At 41.7% G+C, this 18,408-nt stretch overlaps 2 protein-coding genes across 9 annotated transcripts in view; both read right to left on the reverse strand.

Moving 5' to 3' along the window:
* The window catches only part of LOC136237873 (ADAMTS-like protein 1), a 90,543-nt gene extending 74,334 nt beyond the window's left edge, over nucleotides 1-16,209 (reverse strand). The window contains exon 1 of the mRNA XM_066028118.1: nucleotides 16,077-16,209. Within this exon, the coding sequence (XP_065884190.1) occupies nucleotides 16,077-16,124 (48 nt within the window). The 5' untranslated portion in view covers nucleotides 16,125-16,209. The remainder of the gene's footprint in view (nucleotides 1-16,076) is intronic.
* The window catches only part of LOC136237872 (adhesion G-protein coupled receptor V1-like), a 206,773-nt gene that overhangs the window by 137,623 nt on the left and 50,742 nt on the right, over nucleotides 1-18,408 (reverse strand). The window lies entirely within an intron of this gene.

Genomic DNA, 18,408 nt, shown 5'->3' on the forward strand with positions numbered 1-18,408 from the left:
CTGAAAAGGCATGATCATGCACAGGCTGTATTCACCCAATGTGTTAAATGCTTTGATTCACAACAATAAAGGCATTGAAATTATATAGCTGGAAAACCCTACCAATCTGTAAAAGTAGTTATAGAACTTTGCGTGGGCGAGATCAAAAGGAAAAGTGTACTTTAAATTTCATAAAGTACACTCTCAGCCGGCCAACTGCTTCATTGACCACAAAGAGTGCTTTATTGCACCGCAAAGAGTGCTTTACTCGTTCAATAAAGCACTCTTTGCGGTGCAATAAAGCACTCTTTGTGGGCAATAAAGCACAGTTGCCCACGTGCCTTAGTGTAGGCTAATAGCCTACGGGGCTCGCACCAGTACGACTAATCACCCAAGCCGGTGAAGGCTGATAGCCTCGCCACGCTGAGTGATCAATCACCCCAGCCAATACGAGTTCCACCACTGGATTGCTTTTATAGACATACCTAAATGCTTCGATGATGGGTGGGAGAAGGTAACGTTGCTGTTACATTTGTTAATGTAAACGGACAAGTCCTGGAGATATCACGGAAATACTTCACCATGTGACTCACAATAGAATTGATTGTGGGTTGCGAGCAAAACCTGCCAAAAGACACAATGAACGTCTACTATGCCAAACTATGGTGAAATACACGTGAGTTACTTTGTTAAACTAGTTTGTGTACGTTCAGGCTGCTAATAGTTCGTGCAATGCTTGTTAATTACGAGTCCTAGTGTATGGTGAAGCTATACGACTAGAAAGTTCCATAAATCATTTAAAGCATAGCCTTGCTCGTGCTATATGAAAAATAAAGTACTCGGCGCTTGGCCTCAATGCTAATAAAGCACTCGGCTTCGCCTCGTGCTTTATTAGCATCTCAGCCGTGCCTCGTACTTTATTTTTCATATAGCACTCGCGGCTATGCTTTAACATATACCTATTTGTAGCGATTATGTAGTCTTCTCTCGTGCAGATCCTTAAGGCAACTGTTCTCAATCTTTCGATCATGTAAGGAGACATGCCCTCTTTTTAATTCTATTTTTTATGATGGTAGATTTTTTGTTTAATATAAAAGATGATAATAAAAGGTCTTCACGCTCAAACAATAGGTAGAGAGGCAAACTCTGCCCAATCCTGTGATGATGGAATTGTTGCCATTACAGAAGCAGCATTGCCACATTGAACATCAATAGCAACCTTCTGAATTAAATTTCCGGTAGCTTATAAGGCCTAATGCATAAACTGGAAGGCGATACTGTTTTCTTTCGAAAATTCTTTCTCCCAAAGCCTGGGAGCTGCCCTTAATTTACGATCACGTACAAAAGGGACACACACCCTTTTCGATTCGAAGGGTTATGCTATTTCTGATAGCTTACGAGGCTTGTTATGTCGATTCTTGACTGATAAATGGCTGTAGCAGCCCTTAGGAAAGTGCCCGGAATGCAGTTTCAGTGATGGGCTATGGGCCACACCCCCTTCACTGATGCGAGTTGAAGAACTCTAAAATGTTCAGAAACAAATTTCAGTGAGTAGCATTTATGTCTAATGTTTAGTTTAATACATCTTGATGAGTTTTAGTCCCGTGTGTTACTTCAAATGGCATTTTTTAAACTGCTGGACCTTTGCTTTTATGGCTTCGCGAGTGAATGGCATCTCAAAGCCATGACTCTTGCTCTATATCTCACAGTCGCCTTAGAAAGCAAAGATTTTAATACTACACAGACCTGGGTAGGCTATCTACTTCCTGTGGGCTGTAGACGCACGAAATAAGAAGAAGAATAAGAAGATGGATATTTGGGGCGATTTTGGAAATTTTTAAAAGCTCCCAAAACCTGTGTTTTATACTTCCAGGTCAGTTTTTACAACACCAGAGGAAGGTCTGGAATGTTTTTGAAACACATCCAAAGCCCGGAAGGCTGCTTTTGGCGTGCATTCTATTAGAGAGTTTTGAATTTTTTTTGCCCTGATCCCTATTATTTCAAGCAGTACTTGGATACTGCACTGGACTCTGTGCTCAGCTAGTAAGTGGATTATGTGATCGTAAATGTCAATAAGATCTGCTGAGCATTAGTGACCTGACACTTGCTGCAGAAGAACACAGCAGCAGAGACTGCAGACAAAGACAGCAAACATATTCATGGAAATGTGGGAATTCACCAACCTATGAATCCGGAGCTTTATAAGATGACAGTCCACAGTAAGCCATGCTATCGCTGTGGCACATCAGGCCACCAGCTAGCTTATTGTACATGCTACTCCTGCCAGAAAGTGGGACATTTGGCAAGTGTCTTTAAGGGAAGAAAGTCCCTAGGAAGGTTGATGAGCCCTCAAGCAAAGCAGTCCAGGACAAGATGATGGGTCCAGCAGTGATAGCTCGGAATACATGCATGCTACCCTACAGTTGGGAATAAAGTATGGCAAATTTTTGATGACAGTAGAAATCAATTCATTACTCGCTCAAATGGTGAAGTGGAGTGGTCCACAATACACCGTCTACATTTAAAAACTGTTTGTAAGCTGCAACCTCCACAGTGTCCTTATACCAGTATGACAAACCACCCCTTACAGTGTAAGGTGAATGCCAGGCACACGTCAAGATCAATGATAGTGTTATTACAGCTATGTTTGTGGTGACTGATTTCAAGAAGTAGTTCCTTCTGCTAGACAGAGACTGGATGACATTGTTACACTTTGATGTTGTCCACTTAATGGATAAAGCTACACAAATTCTCTGATGCTACAAGCACAGAATTAGTTGCAGAGTTTTCTGATGTGCTTAAGGATGAACTGTCGAGAACTAGTAACTATGACATAATTATTATTATATAATGTATATCACGTGTACGTATGTTCTTGTTAGTGCTCTTCATGATAAGTGAGAACATGTGTAACGGCTCCTTGTAGTTTGCGAGTGGAGTAGTCCATACTAAATTGTTCATAATGGAACCTAGTACTTCGAACTATCGCTATGGACACCCTTCAACGCGCCCAAGCTTTCAGATGCGGTGGACGCTCATTTGTCACGAACCAAAGCCCAAGCAATTACCGAAGCTAATGACCAAGTCACTCCTTTTTCTTTTTTTTTTTACATTTTGTAAACCTCGCTGTAGAAAAGTACAACACATAGCTATATACACAGTTATTATAGAGTCATAATATATCTTTGTATGTTCTGTAAAACAGTCCGCCATCCATTTGTGTGACCTTCTAATAGAATATTGGTGGAAGCAAGATGAAGCAGTTGAGAATGCTGAACAGCAAGTAGTGCCACAGAATAATGTGCCAGAGACTGAGGAACACACAGAATCTGCTGGACATATCACTACACCAAACTTAGTAATGATGTATTGTCACACACACATATGCTGTACGCAATGTGGGTCTGTCTGTGACTTGATTACCCAAGCTAACTCTTCCTACCTTTAGAGGGGACCCCCTTCAGTTTCAAACATTTTGGGACTCATTTGAAGCAGCTGTACATAACAATGAGGGGTTGACTGGGGTACAGAAATTTCATTTTTTAAGGGCACAATTGTTGGGTGATGCAGCACAGGCCATCGACAACTTTCCTCTGACTGACATGAATTACCTTCACTCCGTGGCTTTGTTGAAGGACAGGTTTGGGCAGTTGTATAAGTTAGTTAATGCAAAAAAGAATGCGTTAATGAACCTTCCCAAGCCTGTCAATAACCTGGCCAGTCTTCAAGGGTTCCATGATAAATTAGAAAGCCACATGAGAGCCTTACAGTCTTTGAGCAAGTCTTCTGATATATATTGTGCATGCTGATCCCAACGGTCCTGGGAAAGCTGAGCTTAAGAAGCAGTTTTCCAGAGATCACAATGGTGGAGACTGGACCATTCGGGAAGTCATGGCCTCGATTCTTTTAAATCTGAGTTCTGGAAGTAGGCCATATTATTCCAACAGCTTTTCCAAAGAACTATGTACCATGAAACCACCTAACTTCAAAGGAAATTTTCAGGGTACATATCTCATAAACCCTGGCTTGCAATGGTACGTTTAAGTTAAACCATGGCTGGCCATGGTACATTTAATGGCTGGCCGTGGTTTATGTAATGGCCTTGATATCTGGTGAGGTAACGTTAGTTTGTTTCTATAAGAATCCTGGACGCATTTGATTGTGGGAGTTTATTATTGCTCACGTGATGAAAACCATGAAGCCAATTTTTGATCCTACAGCACTATGACAGAGGTGATTCGACTCCCTTACCATCCTATGAGTTGACAAACAAAAGTTTAAGGTGAGAACTAGTGTCATGGGTAATTTACAAGCGCTTGTCTGCATGTTTGATTATGTACTACGCCCACTTTTTGTACATGTCTATTGTTAAAGAAGTAGGCTTATGTTTTAACTGCTTAGCACACCATAGGGTCTCACAGCTAGTGCACCTCTCATAGATGTTGTAAATGGTGCAACTAAAAGCACCATACGAGCTTGTGCCCTCCTACAGATGCTAAGCCTCCTTTACCACCTTCTCAAATGAACAACAGTGTTCAACCAACCAACAGTACACAGCCACCCCCTCCTCCAGCAACCAGCAGTGTACAAGTGCCAGCATTCACTGCAGTGGTTAATTCTCCCCCCTCATCTGTCTCAGTTCATAATGCTTGTCTCCTGAAGACTGCTATTGCTATTGTCTCAGCAGGTCCACTCAGAAACATTCTCTTTGATGAAGGTGCACGGTGCTCCTTCATCACTCAAGACCTTGCAGACAGACTTTGCCTAAAGGCCCACACATACAGAATGGATCTCTCTGTCCTTCTTTGGAAACCCAGTATCTGCTGCTAGATCTTTACAAGTAACCACCATTTCGGTACACACACAAGACCAGAGTGTCATATCCATCTCAGTTTTGGTGGCACCCAAGCTTGCAGCCCCATTACAAAATTCTGTGCGAACAGAAATAAGCAAGATGCTTTACCTGAAGGACCTACAATTGGCTTACCCTGTCACCGAGGATGACAATTTTGAGATAACTGTCCTTGTGGGGGCCGACTACTATTGGACATTCATCCAAGACCATGTCATACGTGGTAATGGCCCTACTGCAGTCAAGTCTTGTTTAGGTTACTTGCTTTCTGGTCCCCTACTGCAACCATCAGCAGCTGTCAATTTAGTCCATGTGAATTTCACAGCTGTAGATGACCAGAACCTGGACACTTTCTGGAAAGCTGAATTGAGTGGAATCTCCCCAAGCACTATGGACAGTGATGACAACTTCTTGAAGGCCTACATGCAATCCAGTACTTAGCGACAACCTGATGGAGACTTATCCTTTAAGTTCCCTTGGAAGGAGAATCATCCCCTCCTGCCTTCCAATTTCCAAGCATACCAGATCCTTGGCTTAGAGGCTAGCCAAGACTCCAGAACTTCTACACATGTATGGCCAGATTATTGCCGACCAAGAGTGCAAAGGTTTTATTGAGAGGGTGAATGACTTCAAGATACATCAGGCACATTACATACCTCATAGGCCCGTTAGAAAGGCCTCAGACACCACACCTATCAGAATCGTTTACGACTGCAGTTGCAAACAGTTGTCCCAGCATTCTAGTTTAAATGATTGCCTTCACATCGGCTCACCCTTTCTGAACCACCTGTGTGTCATACTTTTGCGCTTTCGTCAGTATGTATATGCTTTCTCTGCTGACATTGAGAAGGTCTTTCTTCATGCAGAGATTGCACTCATTTTCTTTGGCTTTCTAACCTGCATGATCCCAACAGCCCATTCCAACCTTACCAATTCAAGGTGGTATTTTTTGGTGCTAGTTGTTCACCATTCATGCTGAATGTAACACTCACATTCCACCTGCAGCAGCACCCATCTCCTGTGTCTACCAGTATCTTAAGTTTGTATGTTGACAATGTAGTTTCAGGCTGTGATACTGAGAGAGAGGCCCTACGGTACTTCATAAAGTCCCGATCATTAAAGAACATGTCTAAATTTAATCTACGTACTTGGGCATCTAATAGCCAATCTCTAAGGGACTCAGCTAAACAACACAATGCTGCTGATGAGTAAGAGGTCGTTAAAGTCCTCGGCTTGTGCTAGAATGTCAAGCTCGATCTACTATCTCTTTGCTCCAAACCTGAGGTTACTACCACCATTCCAATAACAAAGCATAAAATTCTTCGCTACACCTCTTCAATCTTTGACCCACTAGGCTTAGTCACTCCAGTGACTATAACTGCCAAGCTATTTCTTTGGCAAGACAATGTATCCTGGGATACTGAGCTAAATGAAACATATCAGCTCAAGTGGGCTTCCATTGTAGCGGACATCTCAGTTGCTTTACAAAAGCACTTTCCACGACAGTACATTCCTATGCTCCAAATGGTAGACCCTTCCCCTACCATCTTACATGTCTTTGCTGACGTCAGTCCAAAGGCATATGGAGCTGTCGTGTACATTCAACATGGTGATATCAAAATCTCGTATAGTTCCACTAAAACAACACACACTACCCAGACTGGAGCTCATGGCTGCATCTGTAGTAGCTCGCCTAGGCTCCTTTGTAATGGACTCACTTAACCACAAATGCAACATTCACTATTGGTCTGATAGTCAAATAGTGCTTTGCTGGCTCCAGAGTAAGAAGAAACTGAAACCTTTTATTGCACACAGAGTGAAAGAGATCCTACCCATCTCATCATCCTGGAGATACTGCCCAACTGCTTGTAACCCAGCAGATCTTTTAACCCATGGACTGCCAGCTCAGCAATTGGTTAATTCAACACTGTGGAGATACAGCCCACCATGACTATCATCTCCTACTGAGTGGTCCACCCAGAGCCCTTTAGAAGCCTTACTCATACAGGCTAGCAGTGTTGAAGGTTTGTTGTCAGCAGGCAGTCACCACAACACCACCTTACTGACACCTACCAATGGTATACACAACTTAATTAATCCCTCTGCATACAGTAGTTACACCAAATTGCTAGACATAACTGCCTATGTCCTTCGCCTTGCCAATAATACCAGGCAGAAGTTATTCAAGCTAAGAGGGCCATTGGTCTCCTTCCGAATTATCTATAGCGGACATTCAATGGATTGCCAATATCCAACATAGAGGTTTCCCAGAGGAGATGAACAGCCTACAGTCAACAACTCGCTCCTCTCGTCTGCCACTGGTGAGACAACTCTGGCTGTATCTGGACCACACAGGCCTGATACGCTGTGGTGGTAGGATCCACAACGCACCACTTTCAGAGTCAGCTAAGTTTCCTTTCCTTCTGCCACCGACCGAAGGATCCCTTCACTTCACTCCTCATCTGGCACACTCACAAGAGACAGCATCACGCATAGGTGAACATGACACTTACTGCTCTTCGTCAAATGTATTGGGTACCATGTGCTAGGCAACAAATCAGAGCCTTGCTGAGGAAGTGTGTGACCTGCAGGAAACTAGCAGGACGACCATACACTGCACCAGATTCTCCACCACTAGTGAAGGCCTGTGTTCAACAGTCCATACCATTTGAAGTTACTAGGCGTTGATTTTAGTGGCGCCTTGTTTGTGAGAGGCGAAAGGGAGCATAAGGTGTACATTTGTTTATTTACTTGTGCTATCACACGAGCTGTACACCTAGAGATCATGCCAGATCATTACTGTTGAATGCGTGTTTCAGCAGCAGAAAATCCCTACCTTGTCTTGTCCTTTCAGACAATGGCTCAACTTTTCTGTCTGCTGCTGATGAATTGAAGGCCTTGTTCACTCACAGGCACCTCTCTAAGTCTGGAACAATGGTGATTTATCCCCAAATGTGCTCCCAGGTTTGGGGGGTTTTGGGAGAGGCTCATTGGGTTGACCAAGCTGGCTTTGAAGAAGGTCCTGGGAAGGGCATTTACAACCTAAACAGTCTCCAAACCCTCATCGTTGAGATTGAGGCCATTCTCAATGATTGGCCCCTTACATATGTCCCTACAGATATCAGTGACCCACACCCATGAAATCACCCCAGCCGACCTGCTATGTGGCAGGAAGATAGTTTGTGTACCATATCACATGACCCCACAGTACAACCAGTGTGACCCAGACTTTGGAGAAACAGAAGTTCAATCAATAGCCAGGAAGCAAGCAACCCTGCTTCAACATTTTTGGACAAGATGGAAGCGAAAGTATTTAACTGGACTAAGAGATTTCCATCAATCCCGTAATTCCCAGACTGTGAAACCTGGAGCTGTCGTATTAGTACATGATCGTATCAATTGGTGCCTTGCTGTAGTGGAAGACACCATTGCCAACATCATGACTTCTACTGGTAGAACAAATCGCCTGATCACCAAACTCTACCCTCTGGAAGTAACCGCAGAAGATCTCCTATTTAAACAGCATCAGGAGAAGTCAAATTTGTCAGATAATGGTGTCCAGACACTACCAGAAGTGGAGAGAAGATCTGCTCGCAAAGCGGCAATCCAGGGGAGACAACAAGTAAGAGAATGGACACAAACACTCTGTGCCCCCCCCCCCCCCCCGGAGGATGTCGAGAACTAGTAACTATGACATAATTATTATTGTTAGTTATTATGTAATGTTGTATATCACGTGTATGTATGTTCTTGTTAGTGCGCTTCATGATAAGTGAGAACACGTGTAACGGCTCCTTGTAGTTCGCGAGTGGAATAGTCCATACCAAATCATTCATAACGGAACTTAGTACTTCAAACTATCTATCACAGAACTTGGAAGTCTCAAAGAAATCGAAGCAATTATCACTGTTGATGAGTCAGGAGCTCCTCATTTTCTCAAACTTCGACCAGTACCATTTGCTCTAAGGAGAAGACTGAACAACAGCTATAGAAGCAGGGGCAGTAGAGAAGCAGGGGGCAGTAGATAAAAGTCAGTGGGCTGCCCCTATTGTAGTTGTTTACAAAAAAGATGGTGGAATACAAATTTGTGGAAGACTGCATATCTTGTTGACAGGCCATACCAGAGCATCTTTCAAGTAGTACTACAGTGGATACAAGAGTATGGCCTTAAGCTATTTTCTTTCCAGTCAGCTAGAGTTTCTTGACTCCCAGATCATCCCCTGATAGTGTCAAGCCTACTGAAGATAGCCTGCAGGAGGAACCTACTCCTACGGAGCTTCAATCATTCGACATACAATGTTAAGTTTTAACCTAATAATTATGTAGAGATGTACCGATTGGATTTTTCAGTTGTACCAATATCCGATTAATGTGTACCTAAAAGAGCCGATACCGATTATACCAATCCGATTATTGTATTAACCATAATCTGTAAAGTGTAAAATAGAATTACAGGTGTATAGCTACTGCATGATACATATATATTCTAATGATTTTTAGAGAAAACAGAAGTGATGTAACTATAAGGCACAACTATACCTGGTTACCTTTGGTTGGTGTGGCCTCTATTACACAACCCAGACAATTAGGGACTACAAATATTCTAATACATCCTCCCTTGCCTGGATTACTCCATGTTTTGATTATAGTTAATGTTATTAAAGATGGGTAGGTAAAAACTGTGGACCCGGGGACCAAGGACCAGGGGACCCAGGGACCCACGGAAATCCAACTCTTCTCGGAACTTTTTACACTTCACAGTATTCTATACTTCTACTAGATACCTCTGCAAGCAGTCTTGCATGGCCAATCCACTTTTCCCCCCCTTGCGGCATCTCGCACAATGTTTACACCAATTAGAAATTGTAAGTGCCTCTGAAAAAGTGTCTGAAGCTGACTGCATTAATTACAGGTCACTCGCTATTTTCCCAAGAGTATTTGTTTACACAACGTTTCTAAACTTTAGTAGCTAGGTGGCATAATAGACTAGCATGCTCATTGTGCAGCAGGTGAACAATTACCAGCTAAGCCAAGCTAAGCAAGTTCCAGCAGCTCTTCATACGTCATGATGCATTTGCACAATGTTCCTAAACTACTCTAGTAGCTAGGTGGCATAATTGGGGCGAGCCTGAGCAAGCCCCACAAATGGCAGTAGTCACTCGTACGTCCGACCCGTACGTCTGACCATTCCCGAGAGTTTACGTAATGGACACGGACAGCCCCACACTGGTAGTGCTCAACTGTACGTACGATCGTACGTCTGACCATTCCCGAGAGTTTACGCAACGAACACGGAAAAAAGCCCCACATGGCTTAGAATTTGTCACTTGTCACACAACTTATTCTTATCTACATTGACATGGACAAAGAAGACCGTCTTGGAAGAAGACTGAGAGAAAACGAGACAGGGCGAGGAGGGAACACCGGCTGGTGAATGCCCAGGTGAATGGTACGTGAGTCACGTTCACGAAAACTTCTTGTACGAAGAAGGCCGTATTTGCGCCGCTTGGCTTAGAATTTGTCACGTGGGTTACAACTTCTTATCTACATAGACATGGACGAAGAAGACCGTCTTAGAAGAAAGCAGGGAGAGAATGAGACAGAGCGAGGACAGCAGCAGAAATGCCACATGAAGCACAAGCAAGTAGACACTTGATAGATGCCATGCAAACTCGCAGAAGAGAGCATGCAGTTGGCCAATGACTGAACTGCAGAAGACAGGGAGATAAGTGCTAGCTGACTATGCTTCCACACAGTTATGTAGCTATATACTGGCAGGCCACTGATGAGCCTCCCAACTTGAACTTTTTTCACCTTCCTCCAGCTACCTCTAGAGTAGCTGAGCATTTCTGTATGTATAGCTACAAACACACACACACATTAAACACTATTCATCGAAATACAGTTGATGCCGCATCACTTTACACAACTCGGGCTCGCCCCATCATGCTTTTAGCATCTGTCTAGTAGACTAGTATGCTTACTGTGCAGCAGGCAGTGGCCTATAAATGCAGTCAGCTTCAGACACTTTTTAGAGGCGCTTATATTTCTAATTGGTGTAAACATTGTGCGAGACGCCGCGAGGGGAGAAAAAGTGGATTGGCCATGCAAGACTACTTGCAGAGGTACCTAGTACAAGTATAGAATACTGTGAGGTGTATAAAATTCCAAGCAGAGTTGGATTTCTGTGGGTCCCCGGGGCCTTGGTCCCCGGGTCCACTGTTTTTACCTACCCATTAAGGGTTAGTTACCAAGATGGCTAGTATACACAGATTATCAGTTTAGCTTTCCTGTGGTGCAGTTCTTTATTTTTAAAGTGTAACAGCTACCATTTTCAGACTGGGTAACAATATTTTAACACAAATAGCAGTACTTACACGAGCAGTAATATGGCTTCTCGTAACTTAGCGCTTTTATGGAATAGATAGAGAGGCTTTCTATTTGTTTGTAGTGAGCAAAAAGGCTTTTCATTGCTGCAAATAATGGCATTCATATTTGCCATGCAAACTATTGGCAGTGATATGTGCCATGTAGAAATTGCCATATCGGCAACCGATCTGATCACTGATCCGATTATTGGTGCATCTCTATTAATATGCAACATACCTTGTACCCCTTCCACCAACTTTTACGCAAGTACACTGCATGGGTATGGGGGAACAAACAATGGAAAGTATTTGAGGCAGCCAAAGGTTTCTTAAGTCAGAACACAGCCCTAGTACATTATGATGTTAAGTGGCCCTTTAAGTTGTACTGTGATGCTTCAGCATATGGGGTAGGAGCTTGCCTAGTACACATGATGAATAACAATAGTCAGAAACCTATCACTTATGCGTCACATACACTCAAACAGAAAGTGAAGGCTTGCTTTAGTCTTTGGTGCTGCCATTTTTACTAATATTTGTATGGATGCATTAGTGACTGACCAATAGATATAGAGTAGTGGGGATACCACTTAGTGCAAGATATTCGGTAACAAAGAGGGCATCCCCACTATGGCAGCTGCTAGAATGCAATGATGAACCCTTGTACCGAGTGCATATCTACACCATTGAGCATGTCAATAGTACAGCCAACCAGTGTGCTGATCGTATGTCCAGCCTACTCTTACCTGGGCAATCCAGTGACAGCGCAGAAAACGCTCACATTGTCATGCAGGTAGGGTTGCACCAATATGCATATTTTCATATTTGCCGATACTGATTACTTGTTCATTGCTATAACTGATATTCCAATGTTATAACCAATATATTCTTCAGAACAGGGGAGGAGTAGAAGATGCCCTAATGTTGTGTGTACATCCCTAGTGGGACAGCATTCACAGAATTACATTGTATTTTCGTGGGTACTTGAGTCTACAAGGTCTGTTATAGTTTTGCCACCAACCGCTTTCATGGAAAAGGAAGCCAAGTAGTTATAAAACAGCTAAGCCAGCTTCTCAAACAGTGTTTTTAGTGGGATTCCAGACCCTTTGTGAAGGGCGATAGACTGATTGCGTAAGCAGGTGATAAGTTATAGTTATATCCTGGTACGAGGGTGATATCATTGTTATTACACTCGTCCTCGGCTCAGCCTCGGACTCGTGTAATAACAATGATATCATCCGAGTATATGGGATATAACTATTTTATATCCCAGTGCGTGGGAGTGCTCAGAAGTTTACGGATAGTAAATTAAGTTCCGGTTTGAGTTCCTGTCACTGTGCTCAAGATTTCGTCCGAATTGTGTGGAGATTCTACTTCGTAGCTACAAGAGAGACCTTACATACTGCCTACAAACTGTAGCGAAGGGCGGTGTTATGAAGCAGCGGTTTCAGGTACGATTCGCCTTCGTCAGAAGTTGGTATGGTGGTGTCGCGTGGTGTGCAAGAGAAAAATAAAGACCAACAAGTGGCTACCATAGTCCGAGATAGAATGATGAAGCTAGAGGAAGTTAGTTCTTCACCATAGTGACCGTTGGGAGTGATTGCTGGAGTGAAAATCGTCACAGACTATTTTTGACATTTGTTAAACTATCCAGCGTATTAGTAACTTGTAGTGTTATTGTGTAAAGGATTAACAGTTTTCTTGTAAGATTTAGCTAGTTTTAAGTGCTGTATTGGTGTGTTTTGTATCAATATTTCCTTATTTGGCTCTTTGTTCCATTGGTAAACAATGTCATTCGCAGTTATTATGATGTCACGAAAGAGACTGAGTGGCTCCGCAACAGGGTGATAAGTTAGTTATCACTGGGTGATAACTAATATATCGTACAGTAGCAGCAGCAGCGCCGCTCTGTCTAGCTGTATGGTAGTTATAACCCAGCACGGCGCTTTGATACTCCCACACACTGGGATGTAAATATACATAGTCTGCTAAAGCCTTGCAACCCATACTTTTTGCAGACAAACATGCCTACGTTACAACAAATTATTTCCACTTTATTACTGATACCAATATTTGTATTATATACCAAATTATTCAACTGATTATCGATGCAACACTACATGCAGGCTAATGACCTTTAATGACTTTAATGACATTCTAAAGAAGATACCATTATGATAAAGTCCATTCAGCAGGTTGTTGGCCAAGTGACACTTCTGGGCCCATTTCACAAATGGTGTCATGAATAGATAGTTGTGTTTTGTGGGGATCATGGGTTGTCATCCTAAACATTTTTTTGTATGACCTTGTTGTTACATACCAGCCACTTGGGAATAAGTAGTATGAAGTCTTTAGCTTGTACTTCTGGTGATTCAAAAATAGAGGAGTTTTCTTGACACTGCATGAGTGCAGCATAACCAATAGGAACCCTCCAAAAGCCAGCTCACCCATGGCTAGTGTGAAAAATGAAGCAACAAGAAGATATCTACTGACCATTCCTGTATATTAATCTTGATGCCCCATCACAAATACTAGAGGTGTACCGATAATCGGATCGGCTATAATATCGGCCACCGATATGGCATTTTTACCGATATTGGTACTGAACAGCAGGAGGACCGATATCGCTACCGATATTTATACAGTAGCAATAGTTTGTACATAAACAGATTATGCATTGGTTTTCTACGTTATCCATGTGGTTCTGGCTTATTGTAACAAGCACTACGCTACGAGAAGCCATATAAATACAAGCAATTCTAGTGTTTGTTACTGGAAAGCTCTTCACAAATGAAGCAGTTATAGAGTACCTTTGTAATAAAAGAAGGATCGCAGGATAACCAAGGGAACTTGCTGTACCAGCTTTCTCACAAGCCATTAGAATGCAGAGTAATGCAGAAATGTCCGTTTAAGGCTTCATTGGAGTATACATAAAAATGTTTGTGGGTGCCTAATTGTCTGGATTGCACAATACAAACCCAACCTGTATACCACCACAGGCAGAGTATAGCAATGAATACATACACATGTTGTTGTAGGTAGGTAAATGTACACTTTCGTTTGCCTAAATATTAATGCAAATATTGGATCAACTATCGTTTTTTTGGTTGCATCAATATCGGATATCGGTACATGCCAAAACCCATATCGGTACACCTCTAACAAATACTATCTGTCTTCTCCTTATATGAGTAAACAAGAGTGTTAAAATTCTGCTTCTAGCTTTTATGCCCCAGAAAATGGAAAGCCTATTCAGGATGGTATTTGTGATGGGGCACCAAGACTACCGTGTGGATAGTTGCTCCACAGTACTTCATTCTTGCACATGCACCTTGCATGTATCTCCTTGTAGGAGCCAAATAAGCAGTTATCAATGGATATATTAACGTGGTAATTCAAAGGTACCACATGGGGTTTAACTTGTATATTGTCTGGGCAATGCGGTTGCTCATGACTTTGATGCCCACCCAGCTCAAATTAAGATACGATACACTTTGACTTGTTACACTGAGCAACATGGAGCATTAAATTGTGGGTTTTGGTTTATGGGTTAGGCTAGGCATAGTGTAGTAAGTTTCAACTAAACCATAAAATAACTATTTGGGCAATGTGTAGAAGTGTATTTGTATCCACCATGTGTCAGCCATTGAATAGACCATGGAACACAGAGGACTAGATTTAAATAGATGAGTAACTCATAGGGGAATTTATGAGTTGTGCATATTTACGGATTTTTCATGCGTCACGAAAATTTACGACACTGGATGTATAATACTTGGCAGTCAATAGACAAAATGTGAAAAAGCAGCTGTCAGGTACTCTTATATATTAAAGAAGGTTTAGAATTGGTTGTTAATGTTTTTAAAAACTTTCTAGCAAGATATTTAGAGAGAAAATTCGCTAAGAGGGTGGTTTTGCTCATGCCCATGCCTGAAACGGACATTGACATAACAGCCTTACTGAACAAGCAGCCTGATTTTGTAATTGAACATGTCTGTTGTTAACCAGTTCACAGCAATGTTGTGTCGGGAGTTTGAGCTCCAAAGCTTTAATAGTAAAAACCTTGATTTAAATTTCGCCATTGGAATTGTACAGTGATATTGAAGCTGAAATTTCACAAGCAGCCCGATTTTGTAATTGAACACGAGTCGTTGTTAATCAGTAGTTCATAGCAACGTTGTGTTGGGCATTTGAGCTCCGAAGCTTTAACAGTAAGGCTGTTATGTCAATGTTCGTATCAGGCAGCACGGGCACGAGCAAAACCGCCCTCCTAGCGAATTTTCTCTCTAAGTATCTTGCTAATGTTTTTAAAAGCTTTCTATAGAAAACTTTTAAAAACATTAACAACCAATTTCAAACCTTTTGTTACTACGTAAGAGTACCTCATAGGGCTGCTTTTTCATGTTTTGTCCAGTCACCTCATGAATTTATACATCCATTTTAGGTCGGTTTTATTTGTTCCGTATACTTAGAGTATACACAAATCACAAGTCCCCTTAGTTCTAAGCACTTGTTCATACTGTACCAATAGCAAAGTTAGTAGGCTTAATGTAGTACAATATGCTGAAACCAAAACCTAGATCCCACAATTATAATTTTTCAGGAAGTTGTCCGAAATCATAGTGCTTGATAATTACTGACTTCTGGAGAGGCAGCCTCCAAACTAATTTAATTGGCTGAGTGCACGAACAAGCCCTTTTTTTTTGTTCCTTCGCAGATGATAATGATAACTGAATTTATAGGAAAGCCTAACGTTTTGCACAGTACCACATGGCAAATCACGACAGCGTGCAGAACCCCAGCCATCAGAGCAAATATCTACGATTATCAATACAATGTAAAATGGAAAATACCATACATATTATCGTGAAAACACTCACCATCTGTAGAGAGACCAACGCAAACAGGCTGAGAGCAACACGCGCCATTTCAGACCAGCTGCACCCTTTAAACTCCGATACACTGGTTCAGCACAGAAGGTCGTCAGTAGCTTTTGTTGTGGTCTCTATTGTTTTAATACTGCGCACGCGTTTTGTGCCATGTGCGCCGTATACGGACTGACTCCGTAGATCTTACCACGACCAACGAGAGCTTATCGCTTCCTTGACCTGTTGACTCCTAAGTACAACCTGAAGTACAGTAAATGCCCTAATGTCCTGTGAAAAGTAGTTAGGAGAATTATGGGCAAGGCTACTTGCCACTAGCTAGCTAGCTAGCTAGTAGATGAACTTGCCAACATCTCAGTTCAGTGTTTTTCATTAAATCTTTTAAGTTCACTAATAATATACTCTATTTCATATCATTTAGTAACAATCCTACCAGATCATGTAGCTCTAACAAGTCAGCTTTCTTCTACTGTGACCAACTTAACTACATTACAACTAAAAGATCACTATCCATAGTGTGATCTTATCTTGCATGCTTACAGTACTATTCACCTTTTTGGAGGCCACACCTTATAAAGGGTGTGGTTTCACCCTATAAAGGGTGTGGCCTCCAAAGAGGTGAACAAGGTGTACCCTCCTAAGGGCCCTCCAAGGTGTGCTCTCACCGGCCTTTGGTTGCTATTGATGCCGGCTCAACATGGTAATTGCTGCATCGGTAATGGCAACAATTCCATAGTCACAGAGCTCTGCCCACATTTTGAGCAGGGCAAAGACTTTCTTTTATGTACTTATAATACTGTATTTATAAAATTAATCTCTAAAAAGCTGAAAAAAACCTTATACTGAAAACACATTATAATTTATTTTACTTGAGTGTGTACAGTGGAGATATTCTTAACAACTAGCTATACTCTTCAAACTACAAATCTCAAGCTTGTGGAATGCTACCTGTAATGAACAATAAAAAACATTGGGATCAGTTGACTAACAGCATATCCAATGACAAATTAGCTATGGCTAGTACTTAAATATTAAAAATTACATTATGTATATTTCCAAATAATTTTGTGCATTCAGTTATAAAACTTGATATGATAAAAATAAATGCTATTGCCGTGTGTGGTAACAAGTGCATACAAGCTATATATGTAGCTAAGTAACATGATGCATGTTAATATAATAGTTACAGATAATATTCCATTCATACCAAACACTGTGTAAGGTGACTATGGCATAGTACTATTCCTGTGCCCAATAGAATGTGCATCTTACATGATCAACTGCTTGGCTATTGGCATATCTCAAGTGAGGTTATCTGTTGCCTGCAGCCATGTCCTCTATGCCTGCTGTGTGTCTCTTGTGTTTGCTGTGTCTACTTTGAGTTTTGTTTTGTTAATAAAACACGATTAGACAGTCTACTTTCTATGCATAGCTACCAGGAACTGAAACTGCTTAAGGTATAATAAGCCAAACTAAAACTGGTATAGAGATGGATATATATATATATAGAAAGACCTCTCAGAAGACTTAAATTTAAAACCATCCTTATAAGTCACCTTGTAGAGAATTCAGCTGCAAACAAGTTGGTATGTAGAATTAAGTCACCATGCAGAGTTTAACTATGTTACAGGAGAGTTCAGCTACACTACAACCAAGTCGTCTGCAGTATAGTCAGCTACATAAAAGTCACTCTCTAGAGTGTTCAGCTACATACCCTGTAGAAAATTCTTTATGTTTCAAGTCTCCCTGTAGAGTTCAACTATACAAACAAGTCACTCAAATGTAAGAGACTTCATGCAGCTATACACATGCACAACAAGGCATTCTGTAGAGAGTCAGTTCAGCCACAAACGATTCAGCTTATTACAAGTCCTTCTGTAGAGGGTTCAACTACATAACAAGTCACCCTGTAGCTACATAACAAGTTACCCTGTAGCTACATAACAAGTCACCCTGTAGAGAGTTCATGGCTATAAAACAAATCACCCTGTAGCCAGAGAGTCAGTTTAGCTAAAACATGTCACCCAGTAGAGATTTCAACTACGTTACAAGTACTCCTGTAGAGAGTTCAACTGCATAAACAAGTCACCTTGTAGAGGTTTTGGCTTTGTTACAAGTTACCCTGTAGAGAGCTCAGTTGCATAACAGATCACCCTATAGAGAGTTCAGTTACAAACAAGTCTCCATGTAGAGAGATTAACCAGGGGCAGATCTAGGATTTTTTGAGAGGGGGGGCTAGGACATAGATAACTAAGCAGACATTAGAAGATACCAAACCTTCTCACAAGGCCCTATAAGATTCATGTAGTATCCATGGTCAAATTAG

The sequence above is a fragment of the Dysidea avara genome, chromosome 11, assembly GCF_963678975.1.
Source record: "Dysidea avara chromosome 11, odDysAvar1.4, whole genome shotgun sequence".
Lineage (NCBI taxonomy): Eukaryota > Metazoa > Porifera > Demospongiae > Dictyoceratida > Dysideidae > Dysidea > Dysidea avara.